Source organism: Anser brachyrhynchus (genome assembly GCF_964034855.1).
Source record: "Anser brachyrhynchus genome assembly, chromosome: 1".
NCBI classification, from domain to species: domain Eukaryota; kingdom Metazoa; phylum Chordata; class Aves; order Anseriformes; family Anatidae; genus Anser; species Anser brachyrhynchus.
This window is the reverse complement of record NC_137694.1, coordinates 140,775,214-140,799,436: the sequence shown is the minus strand read 5'-3', so window position 1 is coordinate 140,799,436 and position 24,223 is coordinate 140,775,214. Positions and strand designations below refer to the sequence as shown.

The 24,223-nt window shown below is 38.3% G+C and overlaps 1 protein-coding gene across 5 annotated transcripts in view; it reads right to left on the bottom strand.

Annotated features, from left to right (window-relative positions):
- Positions 1–24,223, bottom strand: part of OCA2 (OCA2 melanosomal transmembrane protein) — a 205,771-nt gene that overhangs the window by 97,193 nt on the left and 84,355 nt on the right. For all 5 annotated transcript variants that reach the window (XM_080585517.1, XM_080585519.1, XM_080585520.1 and 2 more), the window contains 2 exons: positions 20,784–20,922; positions 11,112–11,244 (listed from right to left, as the gene is read on the bottom strand). In XM_080585517.1, the coding sequence (XP_080441643.1) occupies positions 11,112–11,244; positions 20,784–20,922 (272 nt within the window). The remainder of the gene's footprint in view (positions 1–11,111; positions 11,245–20,783; positions 20,923–24,223) is intronic.

Genomic DNA, 24,223 nt, shown 5'->3' with positions numbered 1-24,223 from the left:
ACCCCTGAGGGACGCTACTCATCACCAGCCTTCACTTGGACATAGAGCCATTGACCACCACCCTCTGTGTGTGACCTTCAAGCCAACTCCTTATCCACTGAATGGTTCACCTTTCAAATCCATCTCTCTCCAATTTGGAGATCAGGATATCATGTAGGACTGTGTCAAAGGCCTTACAGAAGTCCAGGTAGATGACACTGGTCAGTCCTCCTGTTAACTGATGCATTCACTCCATCATAGAAGGCCACCAGAATCGTCAGGCACAATTTGCCCTTGGTGAAGCCATGCTGGTTGTCTTAGATCACCTGCTTGTCTTGCATGTGCCTTAACATTGCTTCCAGGAGGATCTTTCCCATGGTCTTTCCAGGCACAGAGGTGAGGCTCACCAGTCTGTAGTTCCCCAGGTCCTCCTTTCTATCCTTTTTAAAAATGGGAAAGATGTTTCCCTTTTTCCAGTCACCAGGGACTTCACCTAACTTCCAAGACTTTTCAAATATGACAGAGAGAGGTTTGGCAACTACATCAGCCAATTCCTTCAGGGCCCTGGGATGCATGACATTGGGCCCCATAGACTTGTTCAGTTTCATCAGGTGGTCTCAAACCTGCTCTTTGCTTACAGTGGGAGGGATTTGGGGTTTGAAACTAGATGATCTTTAAGGTCCCTTCCAACCCAAGCCATTCTATGATTCCAGTCTATGACTTTGCCCCCCAAGCCCTCACCTACAGGTTCAGGAAAATGAGAGATGTGGGAAGCTTGACTGTCAGTGAAGACTGAGGGAAAGAATTTGATGAGTCCCTCAGCCTTCTACATGTCTGTTGTTACCAGTTCTCCCTTCTCCTTTATCAGAGGGGGAACACTCTCCTTGGCCTTTCTTTTCTGGCAAATGTACCTATAGATTCCCTTCTTGTTATTTTTTGCATCCCTTGCCAAGCTCAGTTCTACCCATGTCTTGGCTTTCCTGATCCCACCCCTGCACATCCGGGAAGCAGCCCTGTACTCTTCCCAGGCCACATGTCCCCCCCCCGTTTTTGTCATTTAGCATATTTCACCATGGAAAGAACAGGCTTGAAGTCCTGGACTCATTGAAATTAACAGAACATCAGCTACAGACCTGAGCTGTGACATTTAGGTAAGATTTTCTGCATTTTAGAAACCATTATGTTTCACCAAAAACGCATATTCTTTCTGCAGTGCAGCAACTAATAGTCAGACTGATTTTCACTTAATCATACCTTCCCTCCCACCTGACTGCCAATAACAAAGACGACATTCTCAAAACTGAGTGTAATTAATTCCCAGTCTCAGAATCTGAAGAGGACAGTCTTGTTAATTGAAGATACTCAGAAGAGCATGACCAATCTTGACGAGATGATAAGAATTATCATAAAATGACAGTTTTTAACCTGCAAGTGCACTAAATATATTATCTACCTTTTTGCAAGCAAGACAATTTGGGGCTGTGACTAACAAAATGCAAAGCATGTTCCTCTGAAAGCATTTTTTTCTCCACATGATATTGTAGCTTAACTTTTTCCAGTAAAACAATTATTTTTCTTAGTTAATTTCTTGGAACAAGGATACTTCTGTTTAAATGTTAACTGAAGAATAAATTAAGTACTACGAATTACAGCTTAATCTAGCAATACTAATATCTATAACTTTAGGTAAATTTTAAAATCCCTGATATAATGTAATTTATCTTCTCAGAATTATTAGAGTGTAAGTAAATGTCATCTCCATTTTAAAAGCACAGAAACTAAGTTAGAAAGGTGAAGTCCAAGTGTGGAAAGAATTTTCCTTGAGGAATTTCAAGCTCTACAACTGACACATCTTTCCTGGAGGCAGCACCCCCCCAGAGGAGATGAGCATAAGCTCTAATTCTGGAAAGAAAAATAAATAAATATATATATATGTATATGAAATGTCCTTGTCTTTATTCCATTGAGTAGGACAGTTTATTAGTCATGTGGATAGAGGTAAGCAGAGGCATGAATATTGTAGGGTCTTCAAAACTGCAGCAAAACACACTTTGCCTGATTCAGCTAAATACTTGCAAAGGAATGCAAGAAATCTGCACAGTGCTGCATAAAGTGATATAGAAGATTTATATCAGCTTTCAGACTGCTGGGGCCCCATTTGGTCACTGAAGCACCTAGGACATGTTCAGATGCTCTGCATGGGATTGCAGCCATGGCACAAGAAGTACAAGAGACCCTCGTCCCTGCAATAAAGCAGCTGAAGCCCAGGCAGAAAACTGCACAGCATTTCAGATTGTGCCACACTTTTAAACCACCTCTGTAGGGTTTTCTTCTGGGCAAGCTAGGGCAGACAGCAACAGCCATGGGAGCCAGGCTGTTAAAAAAGAAGAAAAACAGCAAGCATCTTTCTTAAAAACTGAAATGGATTTTCCTCATTGTGCTTTGGATTGTCCCCTGTAATTTTAACTACTAAAAGAAGCATGAGGAATTTCAGCAAAACACTACAAGCTCACCACTACATTTTATAAGAGGGTAGTCAATTCAACACCTTTATGATGGTAACATAACACTCGGAGTGATCTGCAGATATTAAAAAGAGTTAGATCTCTCACAGTGTTTCAAGGTAGTTGAAAAAGACATACATTACTCTCCAGCTGGTTTCTTACTGAACGAGGGATGGGGTCTCAGGAAATATATGCTCTGTTCTCTGACTTAGAGATGCAACATTATTTCAGTCATTTTGGATTTGCCCCTTAATTTCCTCTGCTTTATTTCCCCATCTTTCAAAAGCAGAAGTATGAGTATGTTTAGGCTCCATGTGTACCATAAGCACTTGCCCAATATTATCACAATAATCTCTTCTGCTTGAGAATGACAGAGGGTCGTAGGAAGTAAAGAATAAAGTATTTTCAGCCTAAAATTTATCTAAAATCCCAGTACAGTTTATTTCAGAAGAAAAGTCATCTGGTCTGAAATCTATAAAAATAATTCCTGTTTACTCTCTATCAAGACATTTTAACTCAGACTGCAAGACTTAGCAATTAAAAACCAATTTAGCCAATGTTTTCCATTAAAGTACAACCATCCCATAATTTAAAAGAAAAAAAAAAACTCTGTTCAACTCACTATCCTTTTTTTAGAAGTGGACAGATAAACTCCAATCATAAAACATTTTGCAGTAAACCAAACAACTGCTGAGGTCATTTCAATACCAGGGGAAAAAAAAGTGCTGCAAGCAAAGACTGAAAGATGGTATTCCCCGAGTCCTATTAAGGGAAAAGAACCATGAAAAGATACAGCCTCAAGAGGATACCTCTCATAATCCAAAAGATAAAAAAGATAATGCTTCATCTAAGGGCAAAATGAAGAGCAAAATAAGCTCACTTCAGAACTAGCATATATTTTTGCTACTGGTTTAAGTGTAAGAAATGGTTACAAATAAGTTCAGCTCATTCAGCTTTGATACATAAAAATGGCAAAAATAATTTTAAAATGTCAAGATTATACTTTTTTGTGAAGAGTCATCACAGTGAAAGTTCTTTGCAGCAAAATGATACAGGGCACGTACTAAATTAACATAATATGTAGCACTGTATACTAGGAATATCTTAGGAGCTTCAGAACCATCATAGCAAAGTGAAAATTTTGTCATAGTATATCAAAAAGCACTGTTAATGAAAGCCCAGGCCTTCCTGGTAAATGTATATCTGTACTATTGTTCCACAGTTGTGGTATGCACACAAAAATCTAGGGGGACAAGTGCTGTAAAAGAAACTGAAGGTATCGCTTCCTAAATTTTTACCTCTCATCAGAGATTTTTCTGTACTGAATCCTTCAATAAAAAATGTATATAATAAAATTGTGAAGTGCTGCTCTATTGATTCAAAATACCACTGTATTATACTTTCTTTCTGAATAAGGCAGGTAAAGTAATATTACAGCAACCTTCTTCTGACAACTGCATTATCAATGCATTAGGCAAATAATATGCAATTGTCATATTTCCCTTATTCTGCAATGTCAGAATATCATTTTTATCACTTAAAAAACAAGAAAAGACAGATCAACATTTTCCTCTTTCCAAGGGAAATAATCCATCAACTCTAAAGGAACGTAAAGGACACATACAAGGATTTTAAACTTAAAATGTTTTGAAGTCTTTAAAAAAATATGAAAATCTTGAATACATGTAAAGTAAATAACTACAATTATTTTTATTCCTGATTATAGAAGAGCTATTAAAGGTGAAAATAATAAAAGATTATTTTTTGTTACATTTTCAAACATAAAACCATGACCCCTGGTGGATCGAACTGTATTGCTGAAACAGGAGTAGACAGGTCCACAGGGACCATAAAACTACTTTCTTTGAAATTGAAAGTTTTACCACTGTTTAAAAGACATAAAATGTACAAGAAGTACATGGTCTTAGATTCCAACATAATTTGTAAGAAAGTTACATCTTTTAGCTTAGCATGCTATACACTACAGTAGGAAAGCTGAATTATTAACTATTCATTGTTAATATATACAACTGGATTGCAGAGAAGAAAAAAATAAATGTTTTCCTATTCCACACTGTTCTTCAAGATTTAAAAATGCTTCCCACACATTGGGATTAAAGAGAGAGTGTGAGCAAGCTCAAAATACTTTACCTATAATGTCAAAGAGGATAAAGTTTGAAGTATTCATGTATCCTTCATATCAAATCACTCAGTTTTTATTCTGAAGCTCAAGGGAACATGCTGATGTACACACAGACAGGCTGATCTCTCTCTTCCATGCTTTGATTTGGAGCAGAAAAATCAATTCTAGGGGTGAGAAACATTTCCTAATCTAATTTTAATCATAACTGATTGAAAAAGAAATTCACAAGAAGTTGTGACAAATTTCACATCTTGGGTGAGGACTGTAGAGTGCAATGTATGTTGCAAAACTGCTAGCTAGATCTAGCTTGGAGTTGAAGTTGAATGCTTGAAAGCATTTTAAAATATTCCTTTCTTTGGACATTATTCTCTGCATAATCTGACTGTTGAATTCCTCACCTGAACCAACTTCCAAGTAAGCCAGCCCACTGCTTTTAACAGCCATGTTAAAACACCAATAGTGCTTTACTGGCAGTTAATACCTACATAGGTACAGGCACACCACAGAACAGAGATTTACTGATGTATTTTATCCAGCTCGGTACATAACTTACCTCTCAGTGATTCTAGCATGAAATGGTCCCCACTGTTACAAATACCTTACTAACTAAAATAGGGCTAAATATCGTTCTTTGCCCCTGAGGAAAAACATCACACAAATCTGCAATGATGCTTCATGACACCTTATAACCTGTGTCCCTGCAGTGTCCCTGTGACCCTGGACATTATTATTATTATATGGGGGCTTTTTTCATTTGAAAATGTCCAAAAATAGCATTGGGGTTGTCTTGCAAGTCATTATAGTAGTTCTTCACCAGCATTAAACCAAAAGGTTGTACGCCACCCTTCAGGCCAGAGCATGAAGGTACACAACAGTGCTAGAGGATGCAGAGGCAACCAGGGTAGCGTTGGAGGACTGCGTAGCACTCTGGAAGCCAAACCTGTGGTCTTGTAACAACCATCTTTGGAAGTGGTCCCTAGAGTGAACTGGGGTAATGACAGGGGGAGAGATCCTACAAGTGCCCCAAAACCTAGCAAAATACAAAATTTAAACACACATTTATTTGACACAACTGATGTGACTAAATCATTTTTTAAATTTCCTGTTATCAGCACTTTTAGGTGCCTACTGACAAACTTTGACTGAAAAACTATGTCTCAAGGCCAGAAAGAAACTATGAATCTGTTTGAATGATTATCACAAAAGAATTATAGCTTGAGTGTGCTTGACAGGCCTAGGATCAACCTGCGCCTACATGGAAGCCCAGGCTAGCGTCACAGGCCATGACAGCCTGGTACAGAGAGGAAGGGAAACTTCATGACTTCTTCCAGCAGCAGGCAGGACATCTCATGCCATAATAAAACACAAAAGCTGTTAAACCACAACCACATGCCCTGGGGTTTGTTCCCCAAGGCAGACACCTCAGAGCTGCAACAGGCAAGGGGGTTCACATGAACAAAGTAATGACAACACTGGGCTACACCTTGTGGTTAGCTATACCTTGTGGTTAGCTACAGTTACAGCTGATTACGCCTATGCTACTATGGGACCCGGAGAAATTCAGCAGACTTTAAGTGCTAAACAGGCTTTTCAGTTCCATCTTCCCTTCTGTCTTGACTTTCCTCCTAGCTGTGTCACCCTTTGGACGGTTTCATGTGAAACGAGGCCTGATGTAAGCAACACTTACTCTACATCCAGGAACAACATCTGGACATCTTGGGTATGCAGCCAGCACAGTCCTATCAGTTGCACATCTGACAGCCCTCAGTTATACCTCCCCTATTCTTTTCTCTTTTTCCATTCAAAAGTTTCTACCTATTTTCTGCTAGTATCATGCCTGGTTTGTTTGTTTGTTTGTTTGTTTCCTCCTCCTTTCTAAGTTCTTCCTTTATAGAAGCAGCTGCAAAGCTCCACATGGAAGAAGAAACAGATTTGCTCACTCATCTGGTTACCACGTTTCACGTTGAGGGAAACAGTCTCGTGTTTTTTCACACATTAAGCGCTTTACACATGACTGTGATTAATTAGAAAATTCCTTCTGCTGTAGGTTTTGCATACTATCCTACTACCACAGCATTATTTTCCCAGCTGCTGCAGACAGTGAGCTACATAGAGAATAAACATGCTCCCCCCTCTCCTATCATCACCCCTCCTGTTTCAACAGTGGGTCTCTCTTTCAACAAGCAAAACAATCAAGAACTGGAGCAAGCAACACAGAAGAAATTGGAAGCTGGTGCCAAATCAGTCATCACAGTAAATTCTTCTTTGGCAAAAAATGTCAAGGATAATACTTGTCACCAAACCACACGTCAACCAGTGTCCTGGGGAAAAGGATCTTCCAAAGCACTGAGGTCCACAGCTCCACAGCCTCATAACTGAGAAATAACAGCATATTTTCCTGCTTCCCAGGGACTAAGTAATGCTAGGTTAACCCTTAGAGGTTGTAAAAACTTTGATTTCAAGTAAGAAGATGTTTTGGGAATGTGAGGGAGAGGGGGAAGAACAGCAACATTAATTCCTCTGTCACTCATATACTGTTATTTTGCCTTATTTATTCTATTGGGAAACAGTATATATACCTTTTAAAACTTCATAGCAGCCTACCCCAGTCCTAGCATCTTTTTCAACAACACAGAAAAAGGTGCAGGTTTATCAGCTGAAAGTCACACTCAAAAAATTCCTCATGATATCCCTTCATTCTTAAAAAGAATTTATCTCCTTCATGGTTGAGTTCTTCAGATTCTTTTTTTTTCTGTTGTAATATGCCACGCTTCAAGGCACTGCAGGTAAATGGTCCTACTGGGGAAGAAATGTGTGTTTTTCTTTCTGCACAAGTGCTACAGCTCAGACCAAAGCCAGCAACTTATAGACACTGGTAACACACTGCATTGAAATCAATCTGCCAATGTATTATCAGAGTAACAGCACTGTTTGTTCTTAAAATTAGTGCTTATCCTTCCTCAATGTAGCCCAAAACAACGGAATAATCTTAAAGCACAAGGAAGACTGAAAAAAATCTTAGGAGAATAATACAAGTGTCACATATCTTGTTTAATTGCTAATCGGGGGCAGAATAAGGGAAGGCAGAAATTTAGCTGATTAAAGCAGCTGCTTCAAACAAGCCATTTCAAGTTATCACAGAATCATTGCCATCTGAAATGGAAGGACCTCTGAAAACACCTTGGAACACATTGTGCTCCTTCTGCAAATCCAAATTGCTCCAGCTACCTATTAATAGAGGCTGTGTTTGTCGCTTTCTCTTCCCATTTCACTGAAAATTTCAATAGAAGGAATACTGCTTTAGCATTTGTTCTAATTGAACGGCTACTGATTAGCTTTGCAGCAACAGAGATGCTGATTATGAGAAAGGGTACATGGTATACTGATTATAAGGCTGCTATATCTGAACATACTAAGCTGCAAGTAGCAATGATTACTGGGAGATGAATTGAAATATGTTAGCCTCCGTACAGTGTTTCATTCACAAAGATGCTATCTAAGTGAATAAATTGTGCTATTCAAGGTAACCCAACAGTGATTGTGTGTACTTGGTTTCTAAAAAAAAAATTAAAAAGCATGTTTTAAATTTTATAGATGAAAGAAAAATAATTCTATTTTCTAAAATGTGTATTCACAAAATAATGCTGTTATGTTAGGAGCAAAATTTCTCACAGTTGGTAAAATGAATTTTCTGACTGCAGATATTACTTATCTCAGGACACTTTGCAAGGTGGCATTTTTAAAGATAATTGAAGTATATAAGTCTAGTTATTCATGTAAAGGTCCAAAAAGCTATGATTTTTATTAGAAAATAAGAAATGAATAAAAGTAAATGAATTCTCTTTAAATAAGAAAGTTGGCAAGTTACAAAAAAATGCTGAATACTAAAGATTTTAAAAATATACTTCCAAGCAACAAAGAAAAGTAATCACTTTTTATAATGATGCATAATTACAAATGGCTATATCTGATAGGTTGCAAGGGTTCCTTTTCTCCTTAACAAAATGATAATTCCTCTCCCAGAGGTGATCTCATCCACAAAGGATTGTCATTCTTGAGTCCTGTGTAGAACAGGTGGGAACCTGCACTTCAGCATTTTGGTACAGAAGAGAGTGAGCAATAGGAACATGAGCCAATTGCCTACATGTTCAGATTATGCATTATTTTCAGCAATGGTGTCTTCCCATAAGGCAAAACTCAACATTAAGTATTTCAAGAGGACAAATTTGAGGCATATCTGTGGCTAAGTGAGGAGAACATCCTTTTCTGCACGTTAGCACCACCAATTTTCATTGAGTTACTCATTTCCTCTAAAGGCATTCCTGGCTCCCAAGATAAAAATTGAGCTTTTTGAATGTATACTGATGTAGTATATACAGGTGAGCCAGAATTGTCTTAGCGTTTTGTCTACCAGCAAATAAAATATTTTCTCTCTTTGACCCAGAATTACATGGTCAATAGATTTATTTGCCAGGTGAGGAAAACTTCTTGCAGCACCTTCTCCAGTATGAGAAGTTAGGAAAATAAGATTCTCAGTGGCATTTCCAAAAAAAAAAAAATCTTATTTTGTGGTGTCACAGAAATATTTAGGCATTTTAGAGACTGACCTCATTGCTTTATTTCTCTTGCTCTCAGGATCAAATTTCTAAGGGTGCAGAAAGCATCATCTGTTGTACAATAGCACAGTAATGAAAATGTGTATCTCATACCAAGCAAACGAACAGAAAGAAAATTTTCTTTAATTTTCTTAGAAAACTGTTAGGCAGAACACCCCAAAAACTCTTTTCTTCTAAACACTGAGCAGGACTTTGGCCCCTAGAGCTGTGAACAGATAGGCTGAGAGCACCTTGTGCTGAATGGGCACTGCAGTCACAGAATCGCAGAACGGTTGAGTTTGGAAGGGACCTCTGAAGATCATCTAGTTCAACACCCCTGCTGAGCAGGATAACCTAGAGCACATTGTGCAGGATGGCATCCAGGCAGGTTTTGAATATCTCCAGAGAAGGAGACTCCACAACCTCTCTGGGCAACCTGTGCCAGTGCTCTGTCACCCTCACAGTAAAAAAGTGCCCTCTCATATTCAGCTGTAACTTCCTGTGCTTCAGTTTGTGGCCATTGCCTCTCAGTCCCTCAAAACCAAATATCTGCACAAAAGCCAACTTCCCGGGTGGCGAAGTCTCTGTCTGAGCTTTCTTACGGATGAGATTCAAGAGACAGGGTACATCCACTGAGGAGAGAGGACTGTTGTTTCTGTCTTTTTAATACTCCTTAAACTAGTTTTCCCTGTGCCAAGGCAAGACACTACAAGCGGTACTCATCTAAATTAGGCACCTGTTGTGAAGATCTCTACCACTCAATCACCTTGGACTCCCTTTAAACTCAAAGGAGAGTCATAAACTTTCTGGGATGTGATATATCTGTTCTATTGTAGACTGTTATATTATGCTTTAGAAGGGCTTATCTTCCTCCATGGGTTATAAATGAAGCCAAGTTATATCAGCCTTATCAAAATCTGTCTTCACCATGCTAAACAGACCCCACATTCACAGTTCATTCACATGGTCTATGGTAGCCTGGATCCCAAGTCTACAGGAAGAAAAATGAAAAACCTTCACTCCTGGAGAAGAAACAGTTATACTCAGCTATCTTTGTAGTACAAAGCCCATTAAGAAATTATACTTTATGAATCATTTTTCACCTCATAAAGAAATTATAGACATTTGGGTGTTATTATTAAGTTTCACCACTCAAACAGAAGCCTGAGAACAATGATGAAAACTTCAAAACCACCAAACAGAAAGACATAAAACCACAAAGACAAAAAGGGACTGACATACTCAACAGCTATTGTAAAGGCCAGTGGAACAGCATTACCAAGACTTCTAGAAACTACGGAAGTAAGCAATATAAAAAAAAATACACTTAGTCGTACTAAATTACAGGAATTATACTCCAGAGAAAGCTAAGTTTGGAAAAGCCACAGAGGAAAGCTGGAAAAATTCTTCTAGCCTTGAAGAAACATTCTGCACTGACTGCAGACCAGGAAGATATTGCTGAAAAAAATCCAGTGAGAGAAACCAACAGTGAGGGAATACATCAGTGCACTCTCATAAGGGAAACCTGGCATATATCTAAAACAAAGCTGTGAACTGAGCACCGTGAGCAGATGGTACCTATTGTGATACAGAACACTCCTGTATTCAAGTCTTTGGTTATAAATGATGCAAGTTATCCCCATAAATTTTGAAAGGTATGTAATTATTCATGTCAATACCTCAAGCTTAGCATCAAGAAAAATATATATTTCTGGAAGTCAGAAAATATCACAATTAAAAACCAAATCTTAAAATTTAATATTCAGAGACTGAAGGTGAAGGGGCAGTTTCCTCTGAGGACAACATTGTAGTAGGCACTAATCAGTCCCTGCTTAACACATGTTCCTATTAAAGTAGTGTTTATTAAAATGTTTTCATGCTCATACTTACCAACAATTTCACTCGGCTCCTTATTGTAAAGTTTTTTGTTCCAGTAAAGAAGTCTGAGAAAAGGAAAGGAGACCAGAACAACAAGGCAGATACCAACAAACATATGTCCTGTGAAGGCTGCAAAATCCAATCCCTGGAAATAAAAATGAAAACCTAAATTAAAAAATCAGTTATTTTCCTATAATACCTACAGGGAAAAGTATTCAACTATATGCACTTTAGCAATCAATAATAAATAGAAAGCAATAAAATCAGTTCCAAGTACAGTATACACTGTATTTCGTATACACTGTATTTCGTCTGTTTCAAGGAGACAAGCAACATTACAATTTAGTTCAGAGAACTCAAAAAAAATGTTAGGAGTTATTCTGAAATGCATTCAGTGTTCCTAAAACAGATTTTAAAAGAAAAAATAATTTACTTTCATGACTTTAACTTCATTTTAAATCATACTGAAACACAGAAATAGGTATTTTTAATGACCAACTTTGTTTTAAACTGAAGACAACATGGATTTTACAATAACCCTATCAGAGCCAGGATTTCATTTAAAGTCAGTAATGTTCTTCAATAAAAATATACCTCAACAGTCTGATTATTTTTCTGCATGCTTAATATACACATATATTTCTTTATATTTTGCATAATGAACCCCTTTAATTAAGAAGTTCTTAAAATATAAAGTATAATATGTTAAAAAGCTGCTGCTTTAAACAATAAAAATTGATAGTGACCATTTTCCCTAATACTGTGAAGTTAGCCATGCTTTGAGTAGGACATTGGACTAGACAGCCTTCTGGACTAGACATTGGACTAGACAGCCTTTCAACTGAATTACTCCGTAATTCTGTATTATACAAGTTGTAGTGGATCAAGGTTAGCCTTTCAGCTGGGATTTTCTGAACTAGTCAGGACCAACCTGTCCAAAACAAGTTACATACAAAGCTTCAAGGGGGATCATGTCCAAGCACTCAGGTAGCAAGGAACTGTCCCATATCCCAGAAGTTGCCTGAAATGGCAATCCCTGCCGAGCAGCTCCTTGACTCTTGGGACCACAGTAACTCTATGGGTAACTCAGATTGTCCAAACTGAACCTTCAAAGCTTCCACTGACTTTCCAGTCTCTAGAAAGTCATGGGGTCTCCCCATGCCACCCTATGTCTGTGCAACAGTAAGTGACTTGTCTTGTACCAAATATTGGTGTGCTACCTTCTGTAATGCCAATACAAATTAAAAGCAGCTTCCCATGCAGCATTACCTCCTGTGTGTTAAGACTACTGAGGATTTACTAACTGAAATATGGGTTCTTGTGTATTGTCTCCTACTAAAACAATTTACATGGAAACATTCCAACTGAAATTACTCCAGTTTAAAAAAGAGGGGGGAAAAAAAGTGTTTCCCCATTATATTAGAGGGCACAATAAAAAAAAAAAATAGCACAAGAAACTGATTAAAGTCATTAAGAACTTTCATAGCCAGATAAAGATTAGTGTTCTTTTCAAAAAAAAAATAAAAAAATCCATAGTTTGCAGACAAGCACAATCAAGTAAATATGCAGACCTGGGATTAGAATTTAGTCCTACTAAAAATACAGGATTCTGCTACATAAGCTCAAGAAATTTGTCCTTAGTTATTATCTAGTAGTAGATTCCTTGCCTATTCTACAGACACTAAAAGGTAAAACTGCATGCCTGTCCATTCACTGGCTTTTCATTATAACTCAGCTAGTTCCATATTTTTTATGACAAAAGAAAGATGATTCTTCAGGAACTGGAACAATATATTTTTGATTTTTTTTTAAGAATCAGACAGAAAAACATGATGCCACAAAAGAAAATAATATACCTTCATTCAGTTTGCCTACATATTAGTTCAGCCAGTCAAATGTCTGACACCTCTGCAAGATGCTCTTTACTACCAAACTTTTATTAATGCTCAGAAAGTTTGGCCTCTAGGCATCAAGTCAAGATTTCAGACTACAAGGCATATTTCTATGAAGGATGAAATCAGCATTCATAGATCAGGAAATTTACAAATAACAATGAAAGAAAAAAAAAAATTCTACAAAGGATCAATACTTGTAAGACCTGTTCCCAAAGTATAGAAAGTCCATATCCCCCACACTTATTTCCTTAATTACAGACATTTGCCATGAACAGTGAATCTAATTTTTCTACAGGTTGTCTCTAAGATTATGGCCAAAATGAAAAATCAGAAAATTTTGTCTGGACATTGAGAATCCTGAAAACCAAAGTGAACTGATCTTGGCTCAGAAATTGCTCATATATTGACAATGTACCATTTAAGAGTCTTGGAAGTATGGAAAACAAGCATTCAGTTTTAGGTGGTCTCTAAAATGATTTGAGGAGAGGTAGGAATTTGAAAGGAGTTAAGCTGTAAAAACACTGTAGCTACACCAGACAAAACAGTAATGCCTAAATCTGACTGGAAAAAAAAATGTTATCCTCTGACTAACAAAATGACTGGGAACCAGCTGGTTGAGGACCAATAAAGTAATAAAGTGTTAGCAGAATATACCCAACCCACAATTACCAGAACCAGGAAAATTACTTTTGCATCCAACCTAGTATCAATAAGCATAGTGGCCACAAAGCTTTCTTAGGCTGACAACATGTTCATATCATGAAGGAGGATGCCGGCTACCAGGTGGAGTATTCTCTGCAGAGATACTCAGGCATAAAGCTAATTGCTACTGTAGGAGATAAAGAAATAAAATAGGAACCTGAAGAATCCCCGGAAACTGGAGTTTAAGCTGGTGATGGCCCCACCATATGTTAATGGAACTTAAGTGGCTCATGGCAAACAACTGCTAAGATTTACAAAGTCACCTGCCTGGACGTTTTGAATACCAAACACCAATTTTAAAGCAAAACAATTATGCTTTTTTATTGAAGTACTGCAATGCAGAAGCTTCTCAAACAAAAAATACAGCAAAAGAAATGTGCTCCTTGAAACCCACAAAACTAATTTCTCTATGAAAATGAAAGTCACATCAACCTGGAAGACAAACTAAAACACTGAGGTTAATAAGGAGGTCCCAGGACTGACTGAGAGTTGAAAGGAATTGAAATGAGACAGAGATCACAATGCTCTTAAAAATCAGGATTAACATAGTTTCATGACATAGGAGCTGACACAGATGAGTCTTAAGAGTGATTTGCAGACATCATAAGAGAAAAAAAAATTACCTACTTGATTTTTAGCATCCTATCTGGGAGCTTACTCAAACTTTTCAAAGAGCAGCTGGGCTGAGATTCAGAATTTTATTAAACTTCATAATATCACCCCATTGATCTTTCTTATATCTGAGATCCTTGGGGAAAAACAAAATGTGCTTCTCTGCTGCGACTGCAGAACAGCTTTCCAATTCAGCTGAAACAAATCATTTTCTGACATGGAGCGTGTTTATTTCAGGAAAGAGCTTGCACAATGATATTGCCCACCGATAGTGCAAGGCTGGATTCAATTCTCCTCTTCTCTTCTCTTGCTCCCAGCTTTCCTTCTTGTTTCCTCCTTACAGCAATACACCACAGCCAGCATGTGCAAATGACACCTGATGATCAGTAGCACCTTGGATAACTTGTTGCCAGTACGAGGAAGCTGAGGACTATCATGTGCAATCCCTTTTACACCTGATATCAGAAGGGCTGGTGGTGCAAATGAGTTTACCACCCCCCCGATGCTTTGGGCTGGGTGCTTAGTACCTGCCTCTCCAGCACACAGAATATGCTCTCAGGGTCAGGAGCAGATTTCCCACCAGACATTCTCAGGTAACTAGTAGTCAACTGGCAGCTTCTGGAGAACTTTCAGAGACCATATCTATTTTCTGAGAAGGAAATAGAAAAGAGGAAAGGGAATAGGATAAGGAGGAATGAGGTTAGCAAAACCAAGCTCTGACAATAGGGCAACATACTGATTTGTTAATTTAGCAGAGGAATAATCATGAGAGAGATCTTCAGGCTTCCTGCTGCTCTGTTACAAAGGGTTTAGGTCACATCACAGATACCAATGTCACAGCAGAGGATCGCAAGATGGTGGCACAGACAATTCACCCCTCGCTCCTGCTCCCTTGCCCACACTCTGGTAAGGGCATGTAACATCTACACAGAGCCTGTATTCATACTCTGTGTGCCTTTTATACCTCCTGAGTTCTCTGCACTGCTGGGGCCAGGATTCAGCATTTATAAAAACACATTAAAGCGTTCCACACGTCTGCTGCATACAACAAAATGTCTTTTTCATAAAGATTTTCTTTTTCCTGCACAATAGACTGAAATAAAATTGACATGCACAAAAGGCAAGAAATACTTTTCTTCCAGGGGATTTCAATCCATCAGATAAATACAATACATGCCTCAAATGTCCCCTACTTGAGGCTATGCTGATTGTGTTAAATTTCCCCTGTTCCCCAGACAACAATGAAAATCTAAAGATTTTGTTTTACCAAGACAACAGCCTAAAGGTTCCCTTGCCTACAGACTCAAAGCTGAAACAGAGTGGGCATCTTTCCTTAGTTTATGGTTTTAAATGTGAAGTCAAATATATCAATTTCGTATTAGGAGGAAGTGTCATACTGTTTTCCTGAAATGCTAGCTTTCCATCATCCTGACCTCTTTTGATTGTTTGTTTATGGGGGAGGGGTGTTCACTGCTTTTGGAGGTGTGAAAGTAAATTCTAGTATTTCAGACTTTTCCAGAAGAAAGCAGCCATTTTAAAGCAAAGGGAAAGCAAAAAACATAGCTAGATGCATGAATTCAGCGATCACCAAATGCTGTGCTTCTAGTCAGAGTGCCCTTCAATTATTTTTTTAAAGCTAATAAAATGAAGAAGGGCAAGAGTAATTTATTATTTCTACACTGGCTTAAGCATCCCTTCGAGCTGAGTGACTGAGATGTATGTTGTGTCAGGAGGAACTGCTCATGACGTTGCTGAGAGACAAATCACTGATGGTCTAACAGCTACACAGAGATAATGCCTATCTGAGACATTGATGAGAACCCTTTTTTGCCTTGCACTGTATTCTTTAATGATTACTATATGCAGAGATAGGGAAAAAAAATCTAAAATCAGCCATAAAACCATATATTTTTTTTCATATACCTTACCTAGGGTTTCATTTTTCTTGAGGAAAGGAATCAATGAAACATTGACAGAACGAACAGAAGATTTACAAACTGATTAAAAGTTTTACCAAGCTTGTATACAGCAACCTCAACAAAAATAGCCCTCAAGCTATGGGAATCCATTTCACACTCTGCCAGTGCTTGAAATACCTTCACAGATTTATATATAGGATTTTCTCTCTTCCATTGTTCAGAATTATCTACTTCTATTCATACATTTTTGGCACCAAAATTTATCATAAAATAAAACCAACTAATATAGCATCATGCTAAATTTCAGCATGAAAACTGAAAGCCTCTGAAATGCAAGTGTCCTGGTTTCAGCTAGGATAGAGTTAATTTTCTTCCTAGTATGTACAGCTGGTATGGTGCTGTGTTTGGGATTTAGGATGAGAATAATGTTGAAACCACACTGATGTTTTAATTGTTGCAGAGCAGTGCTTACACTAAGCCGAGGACTTTTCAGCTTCTTGTTCTGTCCTGCCAGCAGGCAGGCTGGTCGTACAGCAGGAGCTGGGAGGGGACACACCCCAGACAGCTGACCCCAGCTGGCCAAAGGGGTATTCCATACCATATGGCGTCATGCTGAGCAATTAATATGGGGGGGCTGGCCGTGGTTGGGGGACCACTGCTCGGGATGGGATGGGATGGGCATCGGTCAGCAGGTGGTGAGTGATTGCCTTGTGCATCACTTGTTTGTACACATTAGTAGTAGTAGAACTGTTGTCATTATTATTATTATTATTTTCATTTCTTTCCTAATAAACTGCCTTTATCTCATCCCACAAACTTACATTTTTTTCCCGATTCTCTCCCCCTTCCCACTGGGGGTGTGGGTAGGGTGAGCAAACGGCTGTGTGGCACTTAGCTGCCAGCCAGGTTAAACCACAACAGCAGGACAGGAGATCCCGATGGCTGTGTGTTTTCTGGGGAATTCCTGTCAAATGGCAAGAATAACTCTGAACAGGTTGCTGAATATCCAAAATCTTCAGCAAACATCAGATAAACAGTGCAAGCTTTATCACATACCAACACTGTAAATAAACAGGGAACCTCAAGAGGGTATAATCCAGCACAAGCTAAAACTGTCTTCACTCTTATCATTACCTCTTCTAGATAAAGCTCGATACACTAACATACACTATGCTCGCACCATTTTGCCCTGGAGACCTATTCACCATCCCTTGTCCAAAGATCTTGTAATCACAGCCTAAGCTTAGGGCCCAAGCAACTTCAGATATCAAAGGCGTGATTGCAGATATTTGGGAAATTCCCAAATATAGAGGACTTAACACCCAACCTTTCTGAGAGCAATGGCTGGTTTGAAACAGTTTGTGCCATATTTTGTATGTAAAACAGAGTTCCCAAATTCCAAAGCAAACATTTCTTCAAGATAAAAATAGAATTTTGCTAACAATGGCCACAAAGTAGCAGTATTTTGAAGGTAATAAAAATTTTTAAAGTTTTGTATTCACTGAATGAGTTTCTCGCTTGCTCTTAATGAAATCTTTTTATTTTCATCATTTTCTTTTCCTAATATCACAATATAAATGCCATTTTGTGAGACTTCTTCCAGCTTCATCCCAAGAAGAAGTAAGAGTACAACAAATCTCTATCTCCAATTATGCAAATGTTCCACTAATTCCAGGCACGATGGAAGGGGAAATGCTAGCATTATAAATTAACTGCTGCTATTAAAAAACAAAACAGCCAAAAAAAAAAAACACCTTTAGGTATTCATTTATGCCTCAGGACAAATAAACAGACTTATCCTTACATTTTAATGAGTAAGGTTTAACATAATGCTTATTTATTCAAATATACTTCTCATAAAATATTTTTAATATGACATGAGTTTTCCCTAGAACCTAGGTAAAAAAAAATCTCTTCAGCACTACAGTAAACAAAGAGTAAAGCATTTCTAATGCTTTAACACAACAACAGCATCCAATGTAACAGGGCTGTACTTCATTTTGTATTTATTTAACAAATCAAGGTTTCCTAAGAAAGTGTGAACTTGTATAATGTCTCACTAGGCTGCTTTTAGAGGTAAAAGTACAACAGAAAAACTTCAGGATGACTGGTAAAATTCTCATTCTTATCACACCTTCTAAAACAGAAAAAACAATCCTCTTCACAGTGCAATAAGCTATCAGCCTCTTACAGGGGCAGTTGTACAAGTACTCCTGTACTACTAGTGCAAAAATAACACTGGAAAAGAAGTGTAAGAGGATGAAAAGAGGAATTTCAATGAAAATATCAAGGAGAAAAAATGTATAGAATGGTAAAACCATGTTTGAGGACATTCAAAATAAGGAAAAAAAACATCTATTTTCCTTAGAAAACATAGGAACAAACACTTCAAACAATAATGCATGAAGTGCTGTTTCCAAAACGACACTAAAATAAGCAGTTGCATTCAAAAATTTCTACCTCTGAAACACCAAAAATAAAAATAAAAAAATCACTTGGTACAAATGTAGCTGACATTCCACGCATTTCGGTGGCAGACTTCAGTTTGATCCTATGAACTATCCTCTCAGCAGCTACTAGAACTAGCACCAGAAACAATGTCTACATTTCATCTTTGAAAAGAGAGCTTGCTAGAGTGGATGGACAAAATTAGGAATCTAGATATTAGTTCAACAGCATAGACTGCAGGAGTCCAGATGGTCCAGGTCCCTCCATGCCCTTCCTCTCGGCTTTATCCAGCTTCTCCTGCTATCACTCTCCTAGGCAGATCCCCTCCAGAGGGGCTGAGACCTAAGCACTGTGGACATAAATAGTGAGGACAAAAGCCACGCCACCTCAGAGCCCAGGATGGGTCTTTGACCCTCCCATATATATATACATATATATATACACACACATATGGAGATATAACAGATGAGAATGTAGGAAAGAAGTGCAAGTCACATGGTCCTGTGCTGAATTTGATCTATTTTCTTACATCCTTACTTCTGTGATCCAACAAAGACACGAAAAAGCTCCAGAGTGAAAATGTTGCAAAGTTTTTCTGCTTGTTTAAAATACATAATTTACGACAGTGTCACATTTTCTAGAGTATGTATACATCTGAGTCCTCCTAAAATTATCAATATCTCATTCAAGAAAAATATAAAATTGTTTCCTTTCAATGTGATTGCTTAATTGCTTGCTGTGTTTATAGCCCCTGCAAAAGGTTTTACAGAGATGATGAGTTTCTGAGTATTTAGGAAAATGACCTGTGTGGCAGGTGCTAATTATTCTCCTTTAGAAAAGGAGGTTGCAATAATTGCACAGATTTTATATTTCAAAATGTAAAATTTAGCAATCAAATCCTCAGCCAGGAATATTACAGAGTCTCCAAAGTCACCATTCAACCAAACTAATTGCAGCACATTTCAAATATTTTGAAAGTAAACATTTAATTCATTAAACACTATTAACTTTCAAAGACATTTTCCAACCTGGACAGTACTTAATTAATTTGAGTGTATGCAGTTAATTAGAAGAGATCTTTTTTTTTTTAGTACAACAGAAATGTAATTAACTCCAAATTAAAAAAAAAAAAAAAAAGTTTTATACTAAAAATCCCTCACCCCACTTCCACAGATATTTTCACACTAGCCCATATGTTACGCTAAATTCCTTTAAATTCATATATGGCATTAGTGTCACAAAGTAATTTGAGGTTTATGACACCTGGAAAAAATAGAAAGCACAGGGTTGGTGTTCTCACAGGGTGGAGAGGGTCATGTGGGTGGGAGGAGATGGTGGGACCAGGACAGTCCCTCTGGCAGGGGTTGGAATGCTTCTGTCCCACCCAGCACCTGCCACCATAGCCTTCCTTTTAGCACCACTCACCCACCAAACTGAAGAGAGTTTTATCCATAAATAAAAGAGCCAAGCACAGGAAGTTAAAATCCCTCACTGTAGCCTGGAGATACCAACAGGTTGGCAGGTGGTGGGAGCCAGCTGAGCCTGTGCTGCACGGCAGGAGCCCCTGCTCCCCTCTCATCCCCACATCCCAAAGGGCTGCAGCTAGAGGACAAAGGCACCACCTGCCGCGGGCTTGCGTGTGACAGGTCTACAGGGGCTACGCAGTCTCTTGCAGTGTGTACAGGTGTGTTCAGATGGTTATTTCTTGTTTAAAAGTCACGAGAAGGCATAGAATGGTCTCAATATATTTAAAGTTTGGATTTTCATACCCCTTTTCATGTCCGTTTCTTATTTTATTCAACTTTCTGCATCTACAGACCTCCATTGTTTTGATTCCTTCTTCACTTTGTCATTGACAAGGAAAACCCCCAAAATAAAGAAAAGGAAACCAGTATTCTCAGCCCATATCAAAAAGTCTGTTCTTCATCACAGTTTTTTTTCCCCAGGATCACTGTTTTGTCTGATCGCCCTACTAAGAAAGAAATAGCGTGGCAGAACAAGCGGATTGTGTTCTGTTCATATGGCTGTCTGGGGGAAGAAAAGGTTCAACACAGCATAAATCAGCATCAGCACTTAATTTTAGTAGCAGAGTAGCTTGCAGTACATACCTCCTTCCTCAGCTCCTGCTTTGAAACAATAATCACGTTTGGAGGATCCCCGACAGCTGTGGCAGCCCCCCCAATATTTGTGAAGATTACTTCTGCAATCAGGACATGCCTGGGATCAAGATTAAGTACTTCGCAGAGCCTGCAGTATAAAGAAAATTGAACTAGCCTCTTACCCTATGATTATATTTCCTTAAATCTTAAAATCTATAAAATTTACAAAACAAAGTTCTTCCACTGAAAAATTTCAGGCTGTGAAACATAATAGCTATGAGTGTGTATAGTTAAAATTTTCATTTTATATATACTTTGGTAATTATAACAATATCAATGCAAAAAATGTAGATATTTTACATTTACAATAAAATAGTTAATGGTAAATGAAACTGATGTGTTTTAAAAATAATTTCATTAGAAGTAATCAATTATTCCAAAAGTTGAACTACACAGAAAGTTTCAAATTTAAACCCCATTCTAAGTGCTATACAGCTTTTTAAGCCATGGTTCCCAGGTGACACTGACATATGGAGAATTATTCCGGGCAAACACAAGCTCTGTACTCAGCCCTAGTTATTGACTACCATGTGGAGAGCAGAAGCAGAGGACAGACCACCTATCAGCCATGAATCATCCATCTATCAGAGATCTCCATTTTCAGCCAAAGTTTACCCAGTTCTTTCTGCTCCTGGTTCTCCCCCTTCCCTAAAGCTTAATAATAACTAAGGAGTGGGGCCAAGGTGATTCGGGAGCCCACATCCCAGGTACCCGCTCCTGAGCACAGCATGGCAGCTGGGGTAAAAGCCCAAAGAGAAAATCCTCTCTGTTTTTCAAGGGGGCATGCTTAAATTATTGCCCCCTCTACCTAATAAGGGATGTGGGAAAACCTGGGCAGTGAGCATTCATCCTCAGGATTTTGTTCGTTGTAGTGCTGTCAGTCATTTCCCTGAAGGAAGTTGAGCTTTACAGTTCCACCTAAGTCTATATTATTAAAACTTACATTTCAAAGAGAAAAGCATGTGTTGCACAAAAGCTTACCTTGATACACTTACTCTGTCACCAAGAGTATCAATTTAAAAATCGGAAAAAGCACTGTTAGCTTATACATATATCAGTACATAAAAAGTCCAGAACAAAGTAACTGTACAAAAATGCATTATTTCCCAAACAGTGTAAAATTATGCAGTTAAAAGTGTGCTCTGTAGTACAGCTGGCCCAATTGTACTAGTTGTGGCACAATACTACAATCATACTTTGAACGTCACATCACTCCATCGTTTCCAGCATTTCTAAATAAACTTAACGTTTCATTAGCGTTTGGCTTGGTTTGGTTTTGATGTGTTTTGATGGGACTCGTGGTAGCTTCAGGAATGAACAGCAGATGTACTCCAAGAAAGGCCAAACCCAAAGTATAGAACAATTACAGTGTGTTAGCTGTACCGTAGGACTGCACTTTCTCAGTACACTTACCCTAGTTATATAATTTCCCATGCGAACAACCATTAGCCTTTTCCAGTTCCCAATAACAAAGCATTTTGAAAATAAACTATAGCTAAGAATGGGTAGTTATTAATTTTTTATCAGCTTACTTCAAAATGCAGAGAGAAATAAATATCATGTTTTACGCCTTATTAATGGCAGTCTAAATCCTTATATTCACAGAATCGGTAGCATTTTCTGCAAGCTCTATCTCCATGGCAATGCAGTGCAGTGTGATGTAGTGAAGCTTTAGACGAGGGCTGAAGACAATGACAGTATGATAAAAACAAAAAAATGACCGCCAGCATGATGTTTTTAGAAATAGGCTATTATTTGCTTCGATTATAGCAAATTTTATTTTCACTTTGATAGTAATTCATATACAAATGTTTCCTGCACACTGAATTTACCCTTCTTCAGTGTTACAAGCTCATTTGGTATAAAAAGGAATAAATGTTACAGTAACTCTGCCTGTGAACTGTAGTTCATGATGCACTGACATCTGTGTTTCAATCCATTCCCAATTATAGTTAATATAAAATATTCTGCAACACAGCTAAAGAAAACTTGGTGTTTAATAATTCCAATGTTGCTTACTGTTAGAGGTGAAATTATTGACTGGAGTAAAGCAAAGTGATCTCTAAAATATAATCAGACAGAAGACAAATGGAGCTTTCACTCACCAGCTGTTTCCCAATCTAGAATAAATGCCACTTGCAAAATTGGTTTTTACTGCTTTACACTACCTTTTAAAATGGCAGCATATCTTAATAGAACTTTGTGTACTTTAACGATGTGCTTTAATACTTTTTTAATGATGTCATAATCACGCGGATGAAAAGCTCGACATGAACCAGCAGTGCGTGCTTGCAGCCCAGAAGGCCAACTGCATCCTGGGCTGCATCAACAGAGGAGTGGCCAGCAGGGCGAGGGAGCTGATTGCCCTCCTCTGCTCTGCCCTTGTGAAGCTCCACCTGGAGTCCTGCGTCCAGGGCCCCCAGCACAAGAAGGACATGGACCTACTAGAGCAAGTCCAGACAAAGACCACAAAGTTGATCAGAGGGCTGGAGCACCTCTCCTATGAAGAAAGGCTGAGAGAGCCAGGGATGTCCAGCCTGGAGAAGAGGATATTCTGGGGAGAGCTTGCTGTAGCTTTTCAATACATAACAGGAGATTATGAAAAAGATGGAGAGTGTCTTTTTACATGGACAGATAGAGATGGGACAAGGGATAATAGCTTTAAACTAAAAGAGGGAAGACTTAGATTAGAAATAAGGAATGTTTACTGTGATGGTGATGATGCACCAGAACAGGTTGCCCAGAGAAGCTGTGGGTATCCCATCCCTGGAATTGTTCAAGGCCAGGCTGGATGGGGCCCTGGGCAACCTGATCTAGTGGGTGCCATCCCTGCCCATGGCAGGGGAGTTGGAACTGGGTGATCTTCAAGGACCATAAAGATCCCTTCCAACCCAAGCCATTCTTTTATTCTATGAATGACTGTAAGCACTCAGGATTATTTTAAAACCACACTAGATCTTTCATAAACTAAACTGGGTTAACTAGACACAGGTTAAATTCAGGTTAAACAGTGCTTTCTAGTCACACATTCATAGAGGTTGCAATTCATGTGTTACTAACTTACATAAATCTGAAGTAATTAAAAGTCACTGTTTTCTTTTAAAAAATCCAAATATTTCATCTCCAATCACAGAATTGACCTGTGACTGTACCAATGTCATGATCACCATCAGGAAGAAAATTCAGAGTCTCATAACTCAAAAGAAGATTCTTACTTGAAATCTGGAAGCCTTTTAACAAGTATTAGAAGGGATAACACTTATGTAAAACATAGGTTACTAGCCAAAATTGTATATAGCCCGTAAAGGACAAGACAGCATTAATTAAAAAAAATCTCCCTGCTTACAGGAAAAAAAGTCATCTGCTAGGGAGCATTTGGTGCAATATCC